The sequence below is a fragment of the Sparus aurata genome, chromosome 1, assembly GCF_900880675.1.
Source record: "Sparus aurata chromosome 1, fSpaAur1.1, whole genome shotgun sequence".
NCBI classification, from domain to species: Eukaryota; Metazoa; Chordata; class Actinopteri; order Spariformes; family Sparidae; genus Sparus; species Sparus aurata.
In genome coordinates this window covers 3,998,267-4,023,601 of record NC_044187.1, presented here as the reverse complement: position 1 = coordinate 4,023,601, position 25,335 = coordinate 3,998,267, and the positions used below count along the sequence as shown (strand labels likewise).

Here is a 25,335-nt window from a genome sequence, read left to right as displayed (position 1 = left end):
GCTCATTGTTCGGTATATCTTTTTGTTAGTCATTGTGTTCCAGGAAATACCGTACAGCCGAGATTTGTTATAGAATATTTAAAGTTGTTTTGTTTTCCTTTTGCAATTATGAGAATTGTGTTGACAGATTTCTCAGTTTACATCCATGGGTGACTGACCAGAGTTTAACCAATAAAGGCATAATTTTGCCTCTATGATAAGTGAGAGTGAGTAAACAAAGAATTAACTAATAATTAACTTTTTTTAAAAAATATATATATAACAGAATAGAAAGACTTTATTGGCATTACACAGAATATAATGAAGTAAGATATATAGAGAGATTTTAATATTTTAATCTTAATACAATCAATATCAACCTAATACTTTTAATTTGTACGGCCGCGTCATTTTTACTTCCTGATCCTTACGTCACTTCCCTCCCAACCAAGCTCCGCTCCGTTGCTAAGGAGCCCACCTGCTGCCTGGATACCGGCTCAGTTTTAAGCACGCGGACAGCGACTCCTCCTGAGCTCTGCCGTCTGCTCACTAAAAACCTCATTTTATCACTTTAACTTACTTCAAAACTGGAACAAACATCAGGAAAACATGGCGAATTCCCACCGGACGAACGTTATGGTCACTTCGTGTCTAAAAACGCCGGTTGACCCGCACACCAAAGCCCCGTTAGCCTCCTACGAGCGGGAGAGAGTGCTGCCGTACACGGCTGCGGGTCAGATGGACAACCGGGACTACGAGAAGGAGGTAAAGACAATAAAAACCACATTATTGTGACAAGCTAACTAAGATAAAGCTGTTATAACATTACATTTTAGTTTTAAACACTGTCAAAAATGACTTTGAAGACTGATTTTACTGATACAAAATATCCCTGACAAGTTCTAAGTAAAAGCATGTTAGCTTAGCTTTAAAACAGTTGTAGGTGTCAGACATCATGAAAACAAACTATTTAAATTGCTCCAATCATTTACATAATAGTAATTTAAAAAAAACTCACTGTGCTCTTACAGTAAGGGAAGTACCACGTCAAGGAAACGTCAACTTAACTTAAGCTAATAAAATCCCATTGTCTTCTAAAGTAAGTCTATTACTGTATTTAGGCCACATGTACCTGAACGGTTAATGCAAAACATTTAATGTGTATTAAAATTAGAATTATCCCTTCGAATACCAGAGGAAACACAAGTATTCAGGTAATTTTACCTTTAATTTCACCTTCCTGTCACCTCACTGATGCTGCCAAATAAATCACAACAACTGACTTTAATCATCAAGAGGAAAACATGAGTTTAAAGGGGTGTTACGCTTCACTTTACATCTGCTTATCCTAAATTGGTAAAATCACAATACTGCTTTTGGATTAATGTGTTTTCCCCTCCATATAACAACCCTGACTTAATAGAGCTGTACATTTTTAAATTATACCAGTGTACAACTTTATTTAGTTTCCTAGTGAAACAGTCACAATCTCTGATCCTGAACTGTTAGCAGGCCGTTGACAGTTTGACAGTTTCAGGTCAGTCTGTGTGGTGATGGGATTTGACCTGTATAATTTGTTAACCAGACTATTTTTGGATTTCCGTCTTGACTAGATTACCAGACGGCCACGTTCGTTTTTTAATCCCAGACACTTAATGATCCTTTTGGACAACAACACTGCTGACGTCCCACGCAGGATCCTGCAGCACTTGTTCCATTTCAGTGACGATCATGACACCTCATGATGATCTGAGCAGTGGCAGAGCCAGACATCTGATGCCGGCTGTGTGTCGTTGAGCTCTTTTCTTGATAATCTGCCCTTTGTGCTCCACCATATGGCCCCCGTCGCTCCTGCAGCAGGATAATAAGCTTAGCCTGGAGGAGCCTGAGTGTCACTGAGCAGGGCTGCTCTGCTCCAGGAGGCCTGGTGGTTAAAACAATGTCCTGCAGCCAGGATAGAATAAAACCAACTCACAGCTCCAAAACAAACATATTAGGCCACATTTTAGAGCCCAGACGATATACTGGTTGGCCAATATAATTGATCGATATTATCTTATGACAGATTATTGGTATTGGTGTATTTGTTGGCTGAAAACTTGTTTTTTAGAGATTATGATGCAGAAAAAGCTGCTTTGAGTATTTTATATGTATTAAATTCAAAGTAAAGTTAACTGTTGCAGAACAATTGTGTTAATTCTGGAAAACAAAGTTTTGATAACCACATTTGAGGCATAAAATGTGTGTGTTGAGCCGATATAGATCGATGTTGGAAAAAAAAAGATGTATTGGCCAGGCTTTCACCTCAAGTTAAATTATATCCTGTTGTTTTACCGATGAAGCCAAACTTGTCACAAGTCGACTGTTGCATTGAGTTGCTGAATGGAAAAGTTCAGCTAAAAAATTGTAAATTCAGTCTTCATCTCCTCCTCCAAGCTGATGGAAAGTCAGGTGAAGTGTTGTAGTCCACAAAACATTTCTGGAGCTTCACAGCTAAACAGGGCTGCAGCATTCTGCTGAACAGCTGCAGTGGCTGAAGACTTAATTTAAAATGGAAAAAAACTACTGAATAAATATAAATGTTTCTTCTCTGGAAGCTCCAAGATCTCTGATTTATTTGAAAAGACTATACTGGATTTTCATTTTTGGGTGAACTATACCTTTAAGATTTAGAGATTGCCTCATGAGCTTCACCTGACTGTCAAATGGACTAGCATTTATATAGCACTTTTTCCAGTACTCAAAGCACTTTACAGTACTTGCCACATTCACACGCTGATGGCAGAGGCTGCCTACTGCACATCTGGAGCAATGTGGGGTTCAGTATCCTGCTCAAGGACACGTCGACACGCAGCTCAGCCCAGCTCGGGGGAGCCGGGATTCGAACCAGCAATCTTTCAATCACTAGACGACCTGCTCTACCCACTGAGGCACAGCCGCCCTTTCTTCTTTGGAAGCTCCAAGACTTCTAATTTATTTGAAAAGACTGTATTTACACCCTCGACACAGTTTTGTGGACTGGATATTGACGGAATTTTCCTTTAAGATTTAGATGAATGAATAAATGAAAATGAGCATTGATTTCCACATGAGCTTTACGTGACTTTCCACCGTTTCAGCTGGAGTATGAGGACTCGGGCTCTGACTTCTGTGATGAGGAGTGTCTGGGGAAGGGCGGCCCTCTCGTGATGACTGACCACAGAGCAGCAGCAGAACACCACGACCTGACCGGAATCTTCTTCTCCAACGAGGAGTACTACTGCAAGCTGGAGGAGCTGAAGAAGGCCCACCTCCGCACCATGGCTGAGCTGGAGAGCATGTACCGACGAAAGCTGCGGCTCAAGTCCATGGAGCCTCTGGACATGGCCAACCTGGAGACGGGACACAGGTGGGTGGAGTCAAGATTATGTGAGGGAGGTTAATTCAATTGGTTTCTGGTTTGTCTCTGTTATTTAATGGCCTCAAGGCGGAGAACTTCTGCAAATGCACTTAGTATATAAAAAAGAGTGCAGTGATGCAGGTGTGAATCCATAATCTTACTCCTTTTGGGCTAAAGGGGGCGCTATGTCGACATTTCTCAGCAACTTGAAGGGCCAGTTCACCCAAATCATGAAAAACATCATGTTCACTTTCATTTGTATTTAGCCATGTTGCTAGTTCTGTTTTAGTTCCTGTATTTGGAGATATCTACCTTTTAGTGTTGTCACAATTCTGGAAATTCTCATTTGAATAGAACATTTTGTAAAATATCACTCATTTTTGATGCAGATTACTGCAGCACTGTTTTGCTGTGAAGCTCCAGAAATGTTTTGTGGGATATTAAAGTTCACCTGACGTTCATCAGCATGGAGGGAGATGATTAGTGGGATTTTCATTCATGCAGAATAGACTGTTTAATTCATTGTGATATAGTGAGTTTGAGTGATGGTCAGTATTTCTTCAGTGTTCAGTGTTTTGTCATATTAACAGTCATTGATATCTCATGTTTTCTCAGGCTCCTGTGGTCAAACAGCAGCCCAGCAGCTTCTCGCCGTTTGAGGAAGTCGCACTCTGCTGTTGAACTCAGGAGAGGCTCCAGACAGTCAGACTCCTCAGACGAGGATGAAGCTGCCAGTAGTGATGTGGAGAAAGGCCTGCTTTTTTCTCCAAAAGAACACATAAAGAACATGTGGCGAGACTTTAAGATGTCCCCTCACCATCGTCGGCTGTCTTCTACCTCGTTGAACAGCCTGCCAGCAGACCCGAAGAGACGAATGGAAAAGAAGAAGAGGCAAGGGGATAAAGATGGAGAGCAGGAGCACTGGAAACACAGAGTGACGGTTCCCAAACCTTTCCAGATGATGCTGCGTGAGGACGAGAGACGAAAGCGTGGAATAAAGACGCGTTCAGAGATCGAACTGGAGAACGCTGATCTGCGGCGGCAGCTGGAGGAACTGACAGAGTGCCAGAGGAAGTTCCGTGCCAGCCCGGTACCAGCTCACGTTCACCTCCCGCTTTATGAAGAGCTGCAGGAACGGAACGAGGAACGACAGCGAAGAATGAGAGAGCGAGAAGATCAGCGTCTTCGAACCAACCAGAAGCCCTTCAGCTTCCTGGAGAGGGAGCGACTGAAGAAGGAGCAGAAACAGCAGAATCACCTACAATCTTCTGACAAGGAGACAGTCAAACCCTTCAGGGCCAAGCCCGTGCCCAAGGCTGTGTATGCAGCAGCATCAGGGGAGCAGATGAAGGAGGAGCAGCTGTATCGCTCTATAAAGATACAGATGAGAGCTCAGGAGATGCTCTGCAGCGCTTCCATGCCTCCCAGCATGCTGGCACGAAGACTCAGTGATCGCAAGAAGACCAAAGACGGCAGCGCTGCAGCCGGAGGAGACAACTTCTCCCACAAGCCCCATATCAACAAAGAGATACCTGACTTTGACGCAAGTTATCGACGCTTCAAGAAACACCTGGAGAAGCACAAAGATGTGAAGCCCACAACTGCATGTGAACCCTTTGACCTTAAGACCTCACAGATCTCTTCACACCGTGAACGCATCCTGGCCGACATCGAGAAGGAGCAGGGCAGCCCTCGGATGATGCGTTGGCCCTACCTCAGCTCCGGGCCATCTCGGACGGCGAACTCAAGTCTCTGTTCGTCCCTCTCTGGCAGCCTGGAGCTCCTGCCTGCCAAAGTCACAGATGCCTCCAAAAAGCGCCATGAGGCCGTGAGGTACCATCTCAGCACTCCAAAGGCTTCCACCATTTTAGTTGAGATAGAGACAGCCTCAGAACGCACTTGTCCCGTGTAGACATCGAGTCCTCAGCAGTTGCCGTCTGTGTTTGAAATCCTCAAAGGCTGAATTATTGTGGAACTCCTTTTCCCAACATCCCTGCAGTGTGCGTACAGCTCCCTCCAAAACAGCTTCTACACCCCCTAGCTGATTGTTGCTCCCATCCTGAATTTCCTGCCCCCGCTCTCCTGAAGTCCCATCCCATCCCATCCAAACCTCCCTGCATCTGTGACCAGATTGTCTCCCTGAGTAGAAAGGCGCTGGAGCAGAGGAAGAAGGCTGAGGAGGAGGAGGAGCGATGGAAGGAAAGGCAGAAGCAGAGGGAGAAGAAGCTGCAGAGGGTGGTGTCCAAACGTGCCCAGGCCAACGACCCCCACTTGGCTCTCTCACAGATGCAGCACACCAAACTCAAAGAATTCAGGTAGCCTGACAACAACATGACTGCAGCATGAGCTGTTGAATGGAGTAGGATGACCCATAACTCTGTGTTCTCTGCAGGAAACAAGAGGTGCAGCGCAGGAAGGAGTACCAGCAGGAGATTAAAGAAATGCAGAGGAGGGTGAAGGGGAGGCCACTGCTGTTGGAACAGGTTGCACAGGTGAGCATCACGCCTTACCTCAGAGTGCAGCATTTCATTACCATTAGTGTTCAGGATTCAGAGACGGATGAAATCTAACAATGAAGGTGTGTTATTTTAGCTTTGATTGACATTTTATTGTTGACACTAACTCTCTGCAGAGGAATGCCAAGCAGGCAGCAGAGAAGCGCTACACAGACGCTCTGCACGGGTGTGATCTGACCGATGAGTTTATCAGCAGCAAGGCGGCCAAATCAGGATCTGCCCGCAAAGCTTCTCCGTCCAGTGACAGCAAACAGAGGTGAGACTGTGACATCATTGTGGTGCACTCTGCACACTACACTCAAAGTATGGTGAGATGAAACGTCTAGGAAGGGCTGCAGGTCAATAGAATGTCAAGAATGAGGAAAAGATTTAGTGTAAAGCCAGTGATGAATGTCAAGTCTCATTAGCCCGTGTCCACATGAAAAAAAAGATAAAGAGCCACGTTACCAGAGAAGAAAGTTGTGTGTTTGATTACTATGAATATGAGTTCAGACATACTGTATTTAAGGCCTGATCGTGCATTTGACTCTCTGATCAGAAGCTGATTGTGCTCTTCTGTGTGTTAGTGACCAAGAGCCAGACATGGGATATGAAGCAGTCCACTACAGAAAGGTCTTCCTGGATGACGAGGACATGGAAGTAGATCCAAACAATAGAGAAGGAGGGAGTGGCGGGGCGTCATCAAACCACCACGATGGAGACGACAACAGCAGTCATCAGTCAGATCAGGATGATAACGGAGACGATCGGCACGGTTCAGATGAAAGTTACCACTACTCAGACGATCATGAGCATTACTCAGAGGACAGCGAGCACGATACCGACACCAGACAGCAGGAAGCAGGGGAGTGATGTCATCAGATGTGATGATATGATTGGCCTGGAGTAATGTCCAAAAACTCTGATGGAGAGAACTGAACACATGAGGTGAAAAGGAACACTGAAGAAGAAGATGTTATATTGTATTGTACATTTTTGTGCTCATAAAAATGGAGAGTTTTGTGATGAGATTGTGTCTGAAATCACTTCCTTGTTAACTTGATCACTGTTCCCACTCATTCCATTACTCCGTAGTGAGCAGTTAATTTAAGTTTTGGACACATATTATTTTGCATAACTGTGATTTTCACATTTGTACGTAGCGCTGCATTATAGCATTTTTCAGCAAAATGGTGCACTTGTAAGGACCATTCTTTTTTTTCTGATAGTGTGGTAATATTGAGGGCACAGATAATGCACAAGAGTCCGACTTAAGGACGTGATGCTAGACACAGCTATAGTCCATTCTGAGTGGTGCATACTTTAACTTATCATAGTAGGAAAAGCACTGGTATTACTAATAAAGGGTTCCAGTGAGCTACCAATACTGTTTGTCTACTGTTTTAGCAGTTATTTAACAAAAACAACATGCTTAACCATTTTGACCCAACAGGAAGTGACAAAACACGCCACAAACCAGATGTCAATTAAACTACAAATTCGTAATGTCAAGGAAGAAATATATTTTTCTTAAGATTCAATACTTGTCTGCCAGCTTTCCAGTCATGTTCTGGAGCTGTTTCGTTTCATCACCATTCAATTTGATGTTTCTTCTGTGTGTTGCTTTGTAGGAGAATAATGTACATCAGAGGAAAACACACAAAAATCAATCACATGTGGTTTGACTGCTATGTGGTTCAACTTGAATGTATTAATTTTAGTGTGTTGAAACGATTTGGGACCTGCTGCAGAACTTTGAACGAAAAGCAGCTGAATGAAATTTGGTCATCAGTCATTTTATTATTTACCGCTCTGCTTTTCCAACTGTGACAAAAACAATGTCTTCCATTAAAAGGCCTAATTTCTCTAATCTGACAGTTATGAGAAAAAATAAACACTAAACTCTGTTGTTGTCATACAGGCACAGTCCAGCTTTAATGATGTTTCTGTACTGTTTATGGCTTTCAGTTGTTGGTTTTGGGACATATACACTCAGGACTAGTCCACATGTACACGGGTATTTTTTAAAAACACATTTTTTTACTCTGGTTTAAAAAAAAAAAATTCTGTCCACACCAACAGCATTTAAAAAAAATCTCTTTCCACATGAAAAAGCAGATGCAGACTTGCCAAATCAGAAGCCTGAAGTCATTACCAGAAAAGGCAGAACAACAATGGCGTCTGCAGGGAGAGAATCAAATGTGTGGAGAGGAGTTACTCTTCAGTGCCACATGTGAATATAAAGTGAACAAAATCCAAGAAAATGTGGACTGGGAGTCTTGCCAATTAAAGTACGGCAATATCCTAGCTCTTTCCCTCGAGCAGTTCCGTTCTGAGACATCCCCAGACAAAAGGAGACGAGCAGTTATCCAGTCTACAAATAAACAATGAAAACAGCGTTTCTGAATATTTTCAGCCTGGCAGGAGTTTTCCAAAAGCTCAGTTTTCAGAAACCTGAAACGCAGTTCACGTGTGTACAGAAGGCCAGAACGTATATTAAAAGCTCTGTTTGAAGAATGATCTGTGTACGTGTGTACAGGGACTTATATATTGTCAAATATCATATATGACCTCACAGATACGTACAAACATCTATTGCTATATGAAATATGTATCGCTATTTTAGCCATCATGAACTTGTTTATGTGACACTGAACCATTTACATAAAATCACCTATCTTAAGGAAACAGAGACTGATTTGATTCATTATGAATGTGAGTTATTTGTTGTTGCTGGAGGCCTGAGCGTTGATGTCCATGTTTCCTCTCATCAGAGGTCAAACTGGAAGCAGACAGGAGGAGGGAGGCTGAGCCAGATTGACAGCTCCACCCAGCCTATGACACTCTATGACGACTACACCAACACAACCAATCACATGCTGGATGGGCGGGTACATAGTCCAAATTTTACGCGGCGCGCGGCGGGCCGAAACACCGAGAATGAATATCCCGGTCTCAACCGGTTTCAACCGGTCCGTGGTTGGAAGCATGAGCTTAGAGGAAGAGCACACTTGCACGCATTAAAACATCTCTGCTCTCCAACAGTGTGTGCGAATAGAATCAGAAATAAAAACGAGACTCTTTCACTTCGTGATTATGACCCGGAATACCGCTCTAAGTGTGACTCCGTGAATCTGTGTTGTTAGCTTAGCTTACATTAGCAGGCAGACTTGAACCATCATTGACTTTTCCATTAGCACGCTAAGTTGCTATTAGCCTAGTGGGAGTCGGCTGTAATTATTGAAAGAAGAGAGATATGTTTCAGACTGTTTGAAGACAAGAACTAACAGGCTGTGCTAAACTGCGGAAAGCTTTTTATACATCGCTAAGAGTCGATAAGTATCCACCGTAACGGCTTTTTTTAAATTAGCGCCGCTAGTGTCATCCAGGAAAGCTAACATTAGCTTTCGGCTACCGAAGGTTAGGAGCAGTGTAAGCCTGTGCCATGAGATAACATCGCACAGTCGCTACAGAAGATTCATATTCCGGACTTCAACTACAAGTTACTCCAGCTAACCACTACTTGTTTTCGAGGAGCGGACCAGACACACCAGGTAAGTTCAGCCCGATCAACAGTAACCTAACTCACCCATCGTGGGCTAACGTTAGCATCCGTCAGTTTCAAAAGTAATGTGGCGTTTTAGCCGTGGTGGCTAACTAACGGTTACACAAACTGAACATGGCGCAGCGGAGTGTAACCGGGGGGGCTTGTTTCTCCTCGATCTGCTTTCTACGATTACTTTCGAATATTGGCGGATCTCAATAGTCACAAAACGGGTCTATGAGTCGGGTTGTGGTGAATGCAGCACTAAGGCACCAGTCAGCCAGGTGGGGGCGTTGTTTCATGTTGGACGGGTTATGATTGGGTTCAATGGGTGTCAGAATTGGACCACGAGGGCTGAGTGAAGCTCCAGGCTGGGTGCTGCTGAGACACATTGGGCTGAATAAGAATAACTAGTTTCAGACAAACAGCCACAAAACGTGAAATGAAGACAAACCACGTTTGTGCAGAAGCCCCCCTGAGCTTTGGATTAAAAAGAATCAAATAATGCATCCATCAAACATGCTTATTGTACTTAAAATGTGAGTAGTACTCAAACCCTTCTTTCCTCCGAGCTCCTACTATAAACTGAATGACTTTAAATATCCAAGTTACAACAGATGACTGGACCAGCATGTGTGAAACAAAACAAGAACATGGAGGAAGTTTGGGTGGAAAGATGTAACCTGTTATTTCATTACACCTAAAATAAAGAAAAAACAAAGTGCGGAAATATATGGAAATAATGAGGCAAATCACATTGTGAATGCCATAAGATACAATCCTTTTGGGAAAATTTGCATTTTATAATCAAGAACATTCCTGGTTATGTCATACCTAAGGAATGTTGGGTTATGTACCTTGGAAGGATAAATGATTATGTCACCGGTCGCCATCGAAAGTAAAAAGGCAATCACATGAAGTTGGAACAAGACCTCCTTATATTGAGCAGTGAGATGGAGTGAACATGCTTTTGCCAGTAAATGGATGATTAATCATACAGTGAGTAACTGCTGTATTCATCCTCAGATGATGGACACTTGTAACCATGGCTGTTTTTATTTGTGTTCTTTTTTTTATCTTCTTTTCCTTTATTTCATTGTTCAAAACCTTCTGGTTAAAATACAAACTAAAGATTAGAATACTACACTAAATACACATGTGCAGATAAAGATTATAATGTTTCAGTTGCCTCTCATGTTGAAGTGTAATCATTTCTCCTCCTCTCCCCTCAGAAGCTCTATGCCAGCAGAAATGACGATGTTGGCGGATCACCCAGCCAGACAGCTGCTGGACTTCAGTCAGAAATTGGACATCAACCTGTTGGACAATGTTGTCAACTCCATGTACCACGACATTGGATCCCAGGTGAGGTCTCAGTCCCCCCCACTGGTTGGATGTATTTTCTTCAGGAATAAAAACTATGCAGCTTCAACTGGTGCTCAGTAGCAATAGACCAATAATCTACCTGCAACAGACAATCAACACTTAATAATCTGAATCTGCAAACTAACAAGTAACCACAGTTATTCATTAAATGTAAAATGTTACATTTAATTAAAAGTAGCAGAATATGGACTCATGACAAGTTCCTTTTTAAAATTGATCTTAAGTACCTTCACTTGACTAAATTGTACTTATCATCACTGCAAATGTATAACGGGGGTTCTGTGTTGTAGCAACGAGTGGCCCAGGAAGTTCTCACCAACCTGAAGGACCACCCAGATGCCTGGACGAGGGTCGACACCATCCTGGAGTTCTCTCAGAACATGAAAACTAAAGTACGTACCCGACTGTGAACTCGCATCGGCTCAGCTGCTTGTTGACAGTCTATCAGGCCAGTGTAATAATGTCTGCTGATATTAATCAGCTCATCCACATCAGGCCGAGGCTTTCAGGGCAGCAAGGTTTGAGAATTCACTCTGCTTTATATCCGCTGTAGTTATTGGATTTTCTTCAGCTAATAGAAGCGCAGTGTGTTTAGTTTGCAAGATTATTTGTTCTCCTTTTTTGCTGTTGCTGTAGTGATGATATTATCCTCATGCGTCAGTGCTGGTGAATGTTGATTTTTCTTTTTAGAGTATCCCTTGGTGTCAATTTTGTCTTTATTTGTTCAGTTGTGATGGCTTTTAATGCTTCTGCACACCATCTACAGCTCTCCCCTTTTCAAACCAGTTTCTGCTGCCAGCATAGTAAAATACTGCAGCAAATAACAACTCAGAAAAGCTGAAATTAACTGTTGTAACAAGAGATATTACATTACATACAACACTGTGATTTCTCATTAGATTAATGGGCGTGTTGTGGAAGGAATAGTCTGCTGCAGATGGCGTACACACTTCTAGTTAGACTACATTTACCATCTGTACATATGGAAATGCTCACATGTGTTTTTTGGTGTGTATGGTCCATGTCCAGAGTTTACTGGTCATACATTTCAGGCTGTACATGTATGACATCACCTGGTAAACATGCTGTATTGTGGTTTATTCCTGTTGTTGTTTATTAGCTCCTGATGTGAAGAATGTGTAATTCTCACAGCTCTAATTTGTCTCTACTTTTCTCTCAGTATTATGCGCTGCAGATTCTGGAGACAGTCATCAAAACACGCTGGAAGATTCTCCCTCGAAATCAGTGTGAAGGTCAGTTTAATAACATTCAGTAAACCGACTGGACATTTGTTGCTCTTTGCATTTTCCATTAAAAACTATGATGTATTTTCAGGCATCAAGAAATATGTTGTTGGCTTGATCATCAAGACTTCTTCTGATCCAGCAAACATGGAGGTGAAGTGACATTGTTGTAAGATGTTGCACTTTATAAATAAACTTTGTGCTGCTCGATACTGACGTCACTGTTCTGTTTATGTGCAGAAGGAGGGAGTGTACATTTCCAAACTCAACATGATCCTCGTACAGGTGAATAAACATGTGATTGTTTGACACGAGCACAACGACTGGCAGGTTGTGATGAGGCTGCTGACACAGAGCTCTTCTTCTCTGGACCTGTTTTAGATCCTGAAGCAGGAATGGCCCAAACACTGGCCCACCTTCATCAGTGATATTGTGGGTGCGAGTCGGACCAGCGAGAGCCTCTGTCAGAACAACATGATCATCCTCAAACTGCTCAGCGAAGAAGTTTTTGACTTCTCCAGTGGCCAGATGACCCAGGTGAAGGCCAAGCACCTCAAAGACAGGTAACTGATAGAATATGATCTACTGTGAGTTATGTGAAGTGAAGTTGTCTCAAAAGTCGCAAGGTTAACAAAAGAAAGCAATGCTGTTTTGATACAGTGTGTTTGACCGATCCCAATACAGTATCCACACTCTATAATATCCAAAGTCCTGAAGCTAAAGATGCACAGATATTAACACTGTTACAGATGTGTTGGTGTGTTCAGGGATCTTTTCTGTACCAGCGGTGTCTGTAGGTTGTTAGTGATCTTGTAACAAGCCTACTTTCTTCTTTTTGATCTGACGATCTCTTCTCTTTGTCTTTCAGCATGTGCAACGAGTTCTCCCAAATATTCCAGCTGTGCCAGTTTGTGATGGTAAGAGAAGGTTGACATCAGCTCTCAGCATCTCCCTCTGACGCCACCAGCTGTTCTCACATCTAACCTTCTCTATCTGTGTAGGAAAACTCCCAGAATGCCCCACTGGTCCACGCCACGCTTGAGACTCTCCTCCGTTTCCTGAACTGGATTCCTTTAGGATACATCTTTGAGACCAAGCTCATCAGCACTCTGGTCTACAAGGTAAACCATCTCGAATCCATTCAGTCCATCAAAACTTCAGCTGAAACATTTGTATCATCAGAATCAGATCGTCTTTACTGTCCGTCAAAGTGATGAAAGTTTGACTTTGAGGTGACTCATAAATAAATAAAAACAAACAGTACACATAAAGTTAAAAAAACATTTGAGAAATGTGGTGCAAAGTGTAAATTTAAACAACTGCTGCTTTGAAATAAAGATTTTTAGTTATGAAGACGTAAAAGAAATCAGCTTTTTGGCCCACTGAACCAAACTATACTTTTTAATTTCAGCCCCAGAAATGTAGCATTACTGAGGCTGCAAACTGAATATCTTTGAAGTTTGACTAAATGAGAGCTGTCAGCTTGAACCCTGGGAAAGTTGTCTGTTTCTTCCAGTTTTCAGGACATTAATTCATTTTAAACTGATAATGAAAGTTACCTTTAGTCGCAGCCTCGTGTGTGACACTGAGTCACAGTCAGTGTCGGTCTCTGAGCAGCGATGAGGGCTGAGAATCTGTGAGTTGACGGGTGATGTGATTGTAAGATGAGTATGAGTGCTGATACGTCTCGTTCTGTTGATTGACAGATTGTTTATGTGTGAATTTCAGTTTTTAAACGTGCCCATGTTCCGCAACGTGACGCTGAAATGTTTGACGGAGATCGCTGGAGTGAGCGTCAACCAGTACGAGGAGCAGTTTGTCAACCTGTTTACCCTCACCATGTGCCAGCTCAAACAGGTACACACACACACACACACACACACACACACACACACACACACACACACACACAGACACACAATCATTTTGAGTGGTGCTCAAGTTAATTGCACTCTGTATGATTGCACACTAACATGTGCCCACTCTGTTATTACACACAAACACACACTTTGTTTGAACCTCCTCTGACACATTATTTCCACTCTTTGACACACACACACACACACACACAGACTCACACACAGTAGTAACAGTCTGGAGGCAGCAGGCTGCTGTCAGCCCGTTGTTGCACACACACAAACATTGTCAGTCGGTGTAAGCAGTTTTCTGTTTGTTCACTGTTATTACAAATAGACACAATAACGCGTCTGTGGGAGGAATGAACGTGTGATTTCAACAGTTCTGATGGGACAACAGATAAAAGCTGCGGGGGGGAATTCCCAAAACAAATGCAGAGTGGAACTTGAGTTGTCGTTGTTTTGTTCAGAGAATCAGACATTCACAGCAGGTTCTGGCCCTACCGAGCCTCCTCAGGCAGCTCAGCGTTAAAGTGACACACTTCAGCTGAGTGTCTCTGCAGGATAAAGTGACACACACACACACACAGAGTGTTTTTACAGACTGCCTGAAAAATGATGAGCAACACACAGGAACACTTACTTTTAGTCTACAGCGTGAGCTAATGTTTTCCTTTTAACAAAACTTGCATCATCAGAATAATTTGACAAGACTGTTTACAGACGACCAGACTGCAGTTTGATCAGGCTGATGAATCCTGCTCCATCAAACAGCAAACTGAGTGAGCAGTGTACAAAACATTCACCCTACAGAGGCTCTACAGGAGGAAGTGAGGAGGAGGAGGAGGGAATACACGATGAGACAAAGTTGTGTGCAGAATATAAAGATGAAATATAAGTCATTCGGCTCCTCTGAGACTCGAAAGGCTCCTTCAAAATGAAACAGCAGCAGATATTCAGATATGGCATCTATACGCCTCCAGGCTCAGTTCAGGGTGATGTTGGTCATGCTGTAGTGTAGTTTCACATCACAGATCAGGTACCAGGAGGCACACACACTTTAAATATGACTCACTAAACATTTCAACTCTCTTGAAGTCTTGACTTTACTAACCCGTCACCTCTCTTATCATAATCTTCATTCACCATTTGTTTTAGAAGTCATTGAAGTTTTTTTTTTTTATCTTTTATCTCAAACCTCTCAGATCTCAAGGAATATACATGTATTCACCTTCTATACTACTCTCTTCTAATTTGATTCTTTTTTAGTTTGCTCTCGTACTTCTAGTTTTTGCGTTCACTCCTTAAAAAAATCTTATATTTTCCGTATATTTCTAAGTTTATATTTCACTCATATTTGATACTCTCTTTATTCTCCATAAAAACTGTGACCCTGACCCGGGATCCACTGTTGTTTACTGGTTGTACTTTGGAGCAACTTCTGGCACGAGACTTTCCTTCGGGATTGATAACATTCGATCATATCTTATATTCTGCTAGTAAGAAGCATCATTTTACTATGAATTATAAATGTTATTATAAATTCCCTTAATTTGAAAGACATTGGAAGCAAAAACCTTAACTCAAGGTTCACTTACTGCTTTTTTCCAAAGCGTTTATCCTCATCTCATGGTCCTCCTCACCAGACGGTGTTTGCAGGGTTGCTTTGTTGGTGTCAGATGGAACGGGGGATCTTGGGTGGTCACATATCTCAGTGGTTTAAAACTGAATGTATTTACAGTCAAAGCAATTTCCTCAAACAAAACACACTATGGATGCAATCATGGCAAAACAACTGAAGTCAGTATAAATAAATAAAGGCCCGTTTCTGTCATCTCGTCAGATGCTGCCTTTGAACACGAACATCAGACTGGCCTACGCCAACGGGAAGGACGACGAGCAGAACTTCATCCAGAACCTCAGCCTGTTCCTCTGCACCTTCCTCAAAGAACACGGACAGCTCATCGAGAAGAGACCCAACCTGCGGGAGACGCTCATGGAGGTAGGATGTTCTGTTCCATCAGTTTCAGGACAGAAAGAAACATTTTTTCATGTTGAGTAGATCATCTGGTGGGAAGGTGAGCCAAAAATGATTGTTGGGGTCTGGTTGAGTAAACACACCTACAACTCTCAGCTGGTGGTTTTAAGTCATTTCCGTCTCTGTTTCTCGCCCTCGTATCAGGGAACTGAGTTTCCTGACCCTCTCCCATCTTCCTTGGATGTGGTGTCCTGATTACACCTTCGTAATGACACATTTGGGACTAATTAAGTTGAAAGACCACCTTCCTGTGGCTGTTTGTCGTCTTGTCTAATTGTTTCAAGAGTCTCTGTAGCAGTTTGTTCAAGAAAAGACTGAGTTAGTAGAGTTAGAGATGCACAGAGAGATCGAACATTAATCTCAGACAAGTCTCAGGACACAGAGGAGCTCAAGTTTTTGGCTGTAACATGAATAAATACAAATATCTAATATAACAATATGAAGTGAATTTAAAATTCCCACTTTGAAAGTCGGACAGAGCAAAACCAATCACAACTGTACACCTTCTTTGTAATTAACATTTCAGTTCTTAAATCATCTTAAATGCCAGGACTTAAACAGTCATCTGTGATCTGAAGTTATTATTTGTCTTTGTGGTAGAAGAATAAATCACCTTTACCGTTCACTGTCCCGCCCTCAGGCTCTGCACTACATGCTGCTGGTGTCGGAGGTGGAGGAGACGGAGATCTTCAAGATCTGCCTGGAGTACTGGAACCACCTGGCAGCCGAGCTCTACAGGGAGAGTCCCTTCTCAACCTCCAGCACCCCGCTGCTGTCCGACGTCCCGCCTCGCAGACACCTCTACCTGCCTGTGCTCTCCCAGGTGAGGCCAGCACACACACACACACACACACACACACACACCACACACACACACACACACACACACACACAGACTGTGTAGACATGTGACTGTCGGGTGATTCAGCTGTGGAAGAGCTGCACAGTAGTGAACTGTGAAAATAAGGATTGTCTGTTTATGTCAACAAATTACCCTTTATATCGTACAAACATTTAATACTTACTGATAATGTCGCATTAAGAAGACTGCTCAGTTTGCCTAGTCACACAGTCTCACATTAACCTCCTCCTCCTCCTCCTCTTCTTGTAGGTGCGTTTGCTGATGGTGAGCCGGATGGCCAAACCAGAGGAGGTTCTGGTGGTGGAGAACGACCAGGGTGAGGTGGTCAGGGAGTTCATGAAGGACACGGACGCCATTAACCTTTACAAGAACATGAGAGAGACTCTTGGTAAGTTACAACATGTCTGCCCAGATAAAAACATGCTCCTCCTTCAGGTACATACGTTTAAAAATATCATTTATTTCCTTTAACCTGAAGTCTTCCAGCTAAGCTTGTTTATTCCTACGCTGACTCACATCCATCACGCTGAAGTCATTTACATTGTGCTCCACTTACTGGACTGACCTGGTTGAGGTCTCTTAATATACATTTTATATATGGGTCAGGAAATGTGTTAAATTTAGATCAGATGGTAAGAAAACCAATTCATATTGTCTGTTTTCACACCTTTTTAGTTTTTGTGTAGCTGAGGGAAACAACAGTTAACTCATCATTTCAACTGATTTAGATGCAAAGTGAGTCACTGAGTCATAAGAGGAATTAATATCAATAACACAGTTTATTATTGGCAATCAAACGTGTACGAATCGGATCATCAAAGGAGGAAGCTGTTCAAAGACGGAAAAACAGATTTTAACCCGATAACTTGACTAGAATATTATTACTGAATAATAAGTACTGTCAAAGGAGCATTTATAACAGAGAGCAGTGATACGTGTTGCACCGACTAATCTGCCTGATCCAAAGAAGAAACAATGGCATCTCTTTTGTGCTTGCATACTGCAATATTTCCCAGTAAATAGTTCACAATTCCTGTACTGATGGTTTCATTCTAAGGTTCTGGACATGCAGAAAAACCCATTTACATAGCCAGGGGCTGAATTTTGGCTATTGCTTGTCAGAAGGTTAAAATGTTAGCCAGGACAGTGAATAAAAACCGAGTTATCTCCAACAACAACTCCTCCAATAAGCTAATTAATTCCATAAAGATGTTGATGAAGATGTTGATGCTTCATCAGTCATGCAGGGCGGTTCAGCTGTCCGTGAGCGAGCGTAGCGCTGGCTGCAGGCATGCTAACATCAGCTGGGTCTCAGGCTATCAAACACAGAACTCTCTTCAGCTGTTAGATATGTTTCATGTTTGACCAGGTGTTTCCTCAGGTCAGAAACCTGCTGGTCAGTTTTGTATTTTGCATTATAAATTATGCAAAAAGTTCTTTAATGCTGCTTTGAAGTTTGTCTCATGCACTGAAATTTGGCATTGATTTAACTTGAAGAGGTGCTCTGTAGTATCAGCGTGATTCGGTCGGTACCCTTTAGAGTACCATAGTTGGTATCCAACAATAAACTGAGCTGTGTGTGTGTGTGTGTCTGCAGTGTATCTGACCCATCTGGATTATGCCGACACGGAACGCATCATGACAGAAAAGCTCCACAACCAGGTGAACGGCACCGAGTGGTCGTGGAGGAATCTGAACATGCTCTGCTGGGCCATCGGCTCCATCAGCGGGGCGATGCACGAGGAGGACGAGAAGAGGTTCCTGGTCACAGTCATCAAGGTGAGACGCACAGACGATTTTATATTGTGTTACATGTCTGTGTGACAGGAGTCTTTATTCTGCTAACTCCTGCTGAGTCCAGTTGTATTAGTTCTAATTGCTTTCTCTGTAATCCTGGACCAGTTATTGACACAGCAGTTGTGTGTGTGCTGCGCTGTTACCCACGTTCAATGATTGTGTGTGTTGTGTACTCAGGACCTGCTCGGCTTGTGTGAGCAGAAACGAGGGAAGGACAACAAGGCCATCATAGCATCAAACATCATGTACATTGTGGGCCAGTATCCTCGCTTCCTCCGAGCCCACTGGAAGTTCCTCAAGACTGTCGTCAACAAGCTGTTTGAGTTCATGCACGGTGAGAAACTGAAGAGACCAAATCCTCCACACGGACCAGATCCAGTCCCTTCCCCTAAATCCTTCTCTAAACTTTGAATTCAAACCCACAGCTGTTTGCACTCTTATAGAAACATTCTGTCACATTGAATGTGATGTGTGATAAAAATGGAACAGAGATGAAGATTTAGATTCAGATGTTTCCATTGCCAGTGTTGGTTGAACTATGACTGCACATGGATGCTGTCTGTCAGAGTCTCATCATGAATCTGTGTGGTTCCTCCTCCTCCTCTTCTTCGCCACACAGAGACCCACGACGGTGTGCAGGACATGGCGTGTGACACCTTCATCAAGATCGCCCAGAAGTGCCGGCGTCATTTTGTTCAGGTTCAGGTGGGCGAGGTGATGCCTTTCATCGATGAGATCCTCAACAACATCAACACCATCATCTGCGACCTGCAGCCGCAGCAGGTCAGTCCCTCCTCTGGACCTCCTGTCATCATCAACACAGCTCTGAGTTTTTGATGTCACTGATGAAACTCTGCTCCTCGTCTCTGCAGGTCCACACGTTTTACGAGGCCGTTGGCTACATGATTGCCGCCTCAAACGATCAGGCAGTTCAGGAGCTCCTTATAGAGAAGTACATGCTGCTGCCTAACCAGGTGTGGGACAGCATCATCCAGCAGGCCACAAAGGTGAGGACAGCACGATTCCTTAATGCCCTCCAACGCTCTTATTTCATGCTTTTGTTGAAAATGTCAATGTCAACTAAACTGTGGGCACTCTGCTGCAGAACGTGGACATCCTGAAGGACGCAGAGACGGTGCGTCAGCTGGGCAGCATCCTAAAGACAAACGTCAGAGCTTGTAAAGCTGTTGGTCACCCCTTTGTTGTCCAGCTGGGGCGAATCTACCTGGACATGCTCAACGTCTACAAGTGCCTGAGTGAAAACATCTCCTCAGCTGTCCAGACCAACGGTTAGTTCCTCTGTGTGTTTGTGTGTCCGACATACTTTCAGGGACATATTTCAGAGATGTTACTTTGGCTGGGGACAAAACCAGTGTCTAGAATTCAGAAAAGGCTGATATGTGATTCAGTTCTTGCAGCTTTGAATAACTGTTCTCATGTGTTACAGGTGAGATGGTGACCAAACAGCCTCTGATCAGGAGTATGAGGACAGTGAAGAGAGAAACACTGAAGCTGATCTCCGGCTGGGTCAGTCGCTCAAACGACCCTCAGATGGTAAGCCGGCGTGTTTTTTTTATTGTTCCTGGTTCGTTCTGTAATAGAAGTTTTTAAACATGTGTTTATATTTAAATCTATGTTTATAATGACTTGTATTTTTAGCAGCGGTCCACACAAAGCATCCTCTGTGTTTGATTCAGCAACAACACAGTAAAGACGCAGTTTCGGCCAGTACAGCGAACGGAAAACTGGAGTTCTGCCCAGTTCCTTCTCAGAAACAACTGTTATGTTTATAATTAAAATCTACAGTCAGAAAAATGGTTTCAGTACCGCGACCTACACTGTAAAAGATAAATGCCAATATGATTTTATTTGAACCAGGTTCTCATTGACGTATACCAACTTGTGTAGATGAGTTTTTAGAAGAGTTTAACGAGACTAAACCCCACGTGAAAGAAAATTCTCAGTATTGTAAATGAATAAAATAGAAGTTACTGTTGATTATCTAGTGAGGGCGTTTCTTCAGGCTAACTGTGATCAGAAGTAGTAATGTATAGTGGCTGGTGGGTCTGTCAGCATGTTCATGTGTTGTTCTGTGCTCCAGGTGGGAGAGAACTTTGTGCCCCCCCTGCTGGAGGCGGTGCTCATCGACTACCAGAGGAACGTCCCGGCTGCCCGGGAGCCCGAGGTCCTCAGCACCATGGCAACCATCGTCAACAAGCTGGGAGTCCACATCACGGGAGAAATCCCCAAGATCTTTGATGCCGTCTTTGAGTGCACTTTGAACATGATCAACAAGGTCTGTCTGCGTCATTAATCACACCTGCTACCAGAGGAAACGGCACAGCTGTGAAGTTACAGAGTTTAACTCCTCGTTATTTTCCCCGTCAGGACTTTGAAGAATTCCCAGAACACAGAACCCATTTCTTCTACCTCCTTCAAGCCGCCACCTCCCAGTGCTTCCCAGCCTTCCTGTCCATCGCCCCGGCCCAGTTCAAACTGATCCTGGACTCCATCATCTGGGCCTTCAAGCACACGATGAGGAACGTGGCTGACACAGGTCTGAAGTGGCAACAACTCATCATGTCAGATAGAGAATTCACACAAATAGAGAAACCCAGACGAGTCAGGGAATTTAAAAACTGTCCTGGCATGATAACAAAGTCGGCTCCATACTGGATTTGAGTGGATCGTGGTATACGATACGATGTTTTTTGCAAGGCAGCTTTGACAAACGTCTTCATCCCAAACATAGAAGAAAAATAAAAGCTAATAACACCAGATTAATAATATTACAGTAATTACATCATAAGAAGTGGCCTGCAAGCAATTCACCTTTGAAAAGTTGCCTAAACAAAGTCTTTAACAGGCACATGTTCAATTTTGAAACGGAGAATGACATCATGGTGGACAACAGAATCAGTTTTTCACTCCCGTGTTGGTCTAATGAGCATGTCCTCGTCTCCTGCAGGTCTTCAGATCCTGTACACTCTCCTGCAGAACGTGTCCAACGAGGAGGCAGCAGCTCAGAGCTTCTACCAGACGTACTTCTGTGACATCCTGCAGCACATCTTCTCTGTGGTCACAGATACCTCGCACACTGCAGGTAAGGCGCAACAGCTTTATAGGCCCAGTGTTATTAAACATTCTTGCATAAAAGTGAATTCAAAGTTCTGATTTAACCCCCCGCCTGCCTGCCTGCCTGCCTGCCTGCCCGCTCTCTGTCTACAGGTCTGACCATGCACGCCACCATCTTGGCCTACATGTTTAACCTGGTGGAGGAGGGGAAGGTTAGCGTTGCTCTGAGCGCTGCCAGTCCAGCCAACAACCAGGCACACGTCCAGGAGTACATCGCCAACCTGCTGAAGACGGCCTTCCCCCATCTGCAAGAGTAAGTAGGCTCAGCCCGTCAGGTGAACCACAGAGAGATTACATGAGCTGCGTGTGTGGTTAAAGTCAGTATTCAGGGCTTTTTAAAGGGAGAGGTTTTACACAAGCTATAAAGAAAAAATTGTATAACTGAGATATTTTCAACGCAGCCACAGCAGCTGCAGTGGACCAGAGTGAACTTATGCCATAAAAAGTTTTTGAGTGAAGGCTCCAGCTGTGATCATAAACATAACCCCGAGTCCTAAAATCAGGCAGTGAGTCAGCACTGTTGAACAAGTTCAAGAGACATCTTTCACATTGGTTAATGCAGAAAAACTAAAGTCTGAAGGTGACAGAAGGGTGACAGTCTTCTACTAAATGAATCACAACATTTTAATGTGGCGCTCTGTCAGTTTTGTGTTTATTTTATGGTTCTTCTGGAAAGAATAAACCATGTCAAAATAAAAACTTCAGGCCAAGTGTAACAACTGGGGACATTCAATCAACAATACTGACTATGTTCATGTTATTTTGTTCACACTGCACCGCCACACTAACAGCTGACTTGTCTCGTCTTCAGTGCCCAGGTGAAGGTGTTTGTAACGGGTCTGTTCAGCCTGAATCAGGACATCCCCGCCTTCAAGGAGCACCTGAGGGACTTCCTCGTGCAGATCAAGGTGAGTGTGCTCCTGGCACAGAAACTTTGGACCATCAGCAGGATGAGGTTTTAATTCTTGGGCCGGGGGAACTCAGCGAGGAAGCAACTCTAACAATTGTCATAAATTAGCATTCTTACATATTGTACCTTTTTAAGGAAACGACAGCAAACATTAGAATCTTACTTTCCATTATTTGCTACTCTGTTTGACTGGGAGTCACTTCGACATGATGAGTCATATCACTGATTCATGTTGTGTCATGTATGATGCTGGAGTTGGAGCCTGATGACGCTCATTTAATGTGATTTTTGGTCACTTCAGTGTTCAGATTTCAGAACATTCAGAGATGAAGTCCAGACGTATAAGACAACATATCAAAGGAGGTGTAACATTAGTTACACTGTGCCTGAACACCAGACAATGTGACTGAAAGCTACAGCCTGTGTCAGACTTTTAATTAGAGGGACTTTGTGGAAATTCTGAGCAGCACAGGATTCATTTTGTGGGAGAAAGTCTTCGTCTTTGTCCAGCTTGAATGTAAAGCCCGCGGCCTGGTGTGAGCGCTGCTGAGCCTCTGCTTGTGTGGTCCTACAGGAGTTTGCTGGCGAGGACACGACGGACCTGTTCTTGGAGGAGAGGGAGACGGCCCTGCGCCAAGCCCAGGAGGAGAAACACAAGCTCCAGATGTCGGTGCCCGGCATCCTCAACCCTCACGAGCTGCCGGAGGAGATGTGCGACTGAAGCAGCAGCGGCAGAGAACAACATGTACAAAACAGCTCTGAAGGGGGGAAAGGTCAAGAGAGAGCAAGGACGCTTCCTGTTGATAAATTGTTTTCTTTTCAAGTGTGTTTGTGTGAGAGTGTGTGTGTGTTTGAAAAGAGAATGAGGGGCCAGAGGAAGGACCCCAGCACTCGGTTGTACGTCGACCAAATCAATGTCAATATGTAAATGAGACTCGTCCCCCTGACTCCCTCAACCCTTGTGTGGATTCATTCTTCTTTTTTTTTCCACCAAACTTATTTTATACAAAGATTTTTGTGTGTAACATGCCATCTTTTGTTAATTCTTTGCTAATTAAAGCTTTATGTTTGGCCATACGGTTCTTTTCCACCTGCATGAAGTTGAAAGAAATCAAAGTTATTTTTAATCCTTCACTCCCTCGATTCACCTCCTCCTCTTTGTTAATATGTAATATATAATGTGGAAACACTTGCAATGGTTAGCGGTTGGATTGCTCTGGTTTCAGAAGTGCCACGTGCATGGTGCAGGACGAATGTGACGCTCAAGGAGGTAGACGTGTACTTCCTTGCTTCCTTTGTTGTCTTGTTTTGGTTTGTCCGTGTGTTTGTTTTGTTTTTTTCTTTGACTCCGGCTCTCATGAGTCGGAGCTTCAGTTGGACCGCTCTGCGTTTGGATGAGAAGGAAGGCTGTGTGCATATCATCCTGTTTGTAAAGCTGTCTTAGTACTCTGAGAATATAAAGTTGGCTATTTTTACAAAAACAGTCTGTATGACTCTGATTCTTACCACAGCCTCAAAAGGTTCTGGAAAGCCTGGAAAAGACGAGGAATGTCACAGCTCGCCTTCCAGAACCTGAAGGGTCGCTCAGGATGACTCAGAGTGGAGTCTAAAAGTCTGAAACTACTTTGAAAATCTCTAATATTCTCACGTCAGCCTGGAAACAGTCACAGTTTGGGGATTCAGGAACTGAGTGAGGTTGTCAGGAGTTTAATTGGGGGATTTCTGGACATTAAATCATAACTGGACCAAAGGTTTCTAAGGGAGCAGTGCACGGAACTGTAAAACCCTTCACAGACACTGGATCAGTTGTATCCAAAGCCTGACCACATCACAAGAAGATCAATACATCAAGCTCAGTTCACTGAGGGATAGAAAAGCAACTTCATCACAGATAAATAAACAACAAGCCAGAGTCCTGACAGAGGAAGCTGTTCTGGTGTCTTCAGAGGACGAGCACCAGATTCTAAACCATTTCTCAGGGCAGGGAGGATGCTGAACAGTTGAGGTTGGCTAAGAAATATCAGAATTTCACAGTGGATGACTAAAAAAAGTCTTTATTGATTAATCTGAATAGAAGATTCATGTCTGGGCTGAACAGGATGGACTCCAATCCGACTGAGGAGAAGCAGCACTCAGGATAATGAACCTAAACACACCTGAAAGGTTTCACTCTATCTGAAGACTAAAGAAGAAGAAGAGGAGTGCTGACTGTCCCGGACTTTCCTCCACAGTCAGGGGTCTAATTGGGAACAAGAAGTGACATAAAATGAGTTCCCTGCTCAGTATTACCAAAACTATCATTAAATCATTATTACAGTGACATGGACCGACGGCTGAATGATGAAGCAAATAAAGAATGTGTTACGTTACTGAAGAATGTTCTGCCCTGTCAGTCCAGACTGAAATACACACTGAGAGCAGCCAGTCGAGACATGAAATGAGTCTCAGGTTGGTCGCTGGTCTCATGGAGAGGGAATCTTTATATTCGATAGATGTTTTCAAGCATACACGTTCACAAAAACTACATTGCGAGTCCAGAGAAAGTTATGACAACTAGGTCTGGTTAGAAGATGTTTTAAAGTTGACCTGCCCCGGTGTAATTTAGGTTGTATTACATCAGAGTAGATGTGAACAGATGTAGTAAACACATATTAAAGGGTACCACTGTTTTTAGCTTTAGTGCACTGTACAGACAAAATAAACCCTTAAA

At 43.3% G+C, this 25,335-nt stretch overlaps 2 protein-coding genes across 2 annotated transcripts; both read left to right on the top strand.

Annotated features, from left to right (window-relative positions):
- Nucleotides 1-446: 446 nt before the first annotated feature.
- On the top strand, nucleotides 447-7,771 carry fam161a (FAM161 centrosomal protein A). The gene is made up of 7 exons (XM_030434670.1): nucleotides 447-744; nucleotides 3,099-3,367; nucleotides 3,974-5,191; nucleotides 5,506-5,673; nucleotides 5,751-5,850; nucleotides 5,991-6,130; nucleotides 6,441-7,771. The coding sequence occupies exons 1-7, from the start codon at nucleotides 589-591 to the stop codon at nucleotides 6,724-6,726; spliced, it is 2,337 nt and encodes a 778-aa protein (XP_030290530.1). The 5' UTR covers nucleotides 447-588; the 3' UTR covers nucleotides 6,727-7,771.
- A 1,002-nt stretch (nucleotides 7,772-8,773) lies between these two features.
- Nucleotides 8,774-24,106, top strand: xpo1a (exportin 1 (CRM1 homolog, yeast) a). Its single transcript, XM_030430940.1, has 25 exons — nucleotides 8,774-9,407; nucleotides 10,630-10,762; nucleotides 11,074-11,175; nucleotides 11,964-12,036; nucleotides 12,119-12,180; nucleotides 12,268-12,312; nucleotides 12,409-12,590; nucleotides 12,896-12,944; nucleotides 13,029-13,148; nucleotides 13,756-13,884; nucleotides 15,727-15,885; nucleotides 16,562-16,744; nucleotides 17,033-17,171; nucleotides 18,381-18,562; nucleotides 18,758-18,914; nucleotides 19,200-19,363; nucleotides 19,453-19,587; nucleotides 19,686-19,869; nucleotides 20,028-20,134; nucleotides 20,682-20,876; nucleotides 20,969-21,137; nucleotides 21,549-21,683; nucleotides 21,809-21,968; nucleotides 22,527-22,623; nucleotides 23,200-24,106. The coding sequence occupies exons 2-25, from the start codon at nucleotides 10,637-10,639 to the stop codon at nucleotides 23,344-23,346; spliced, it is 3,201 nt and encodes a 1,066-aa protein (XP_030286800.1). The 5' UTR covers nucleotides 8,774-9,407; nucleotides 10,630-10,636; the 3' UTR covers nucleotides 23,347-24,106.
- Nucleotides 24,107-25,335: the final 1,229 nt, after the last annotated feature.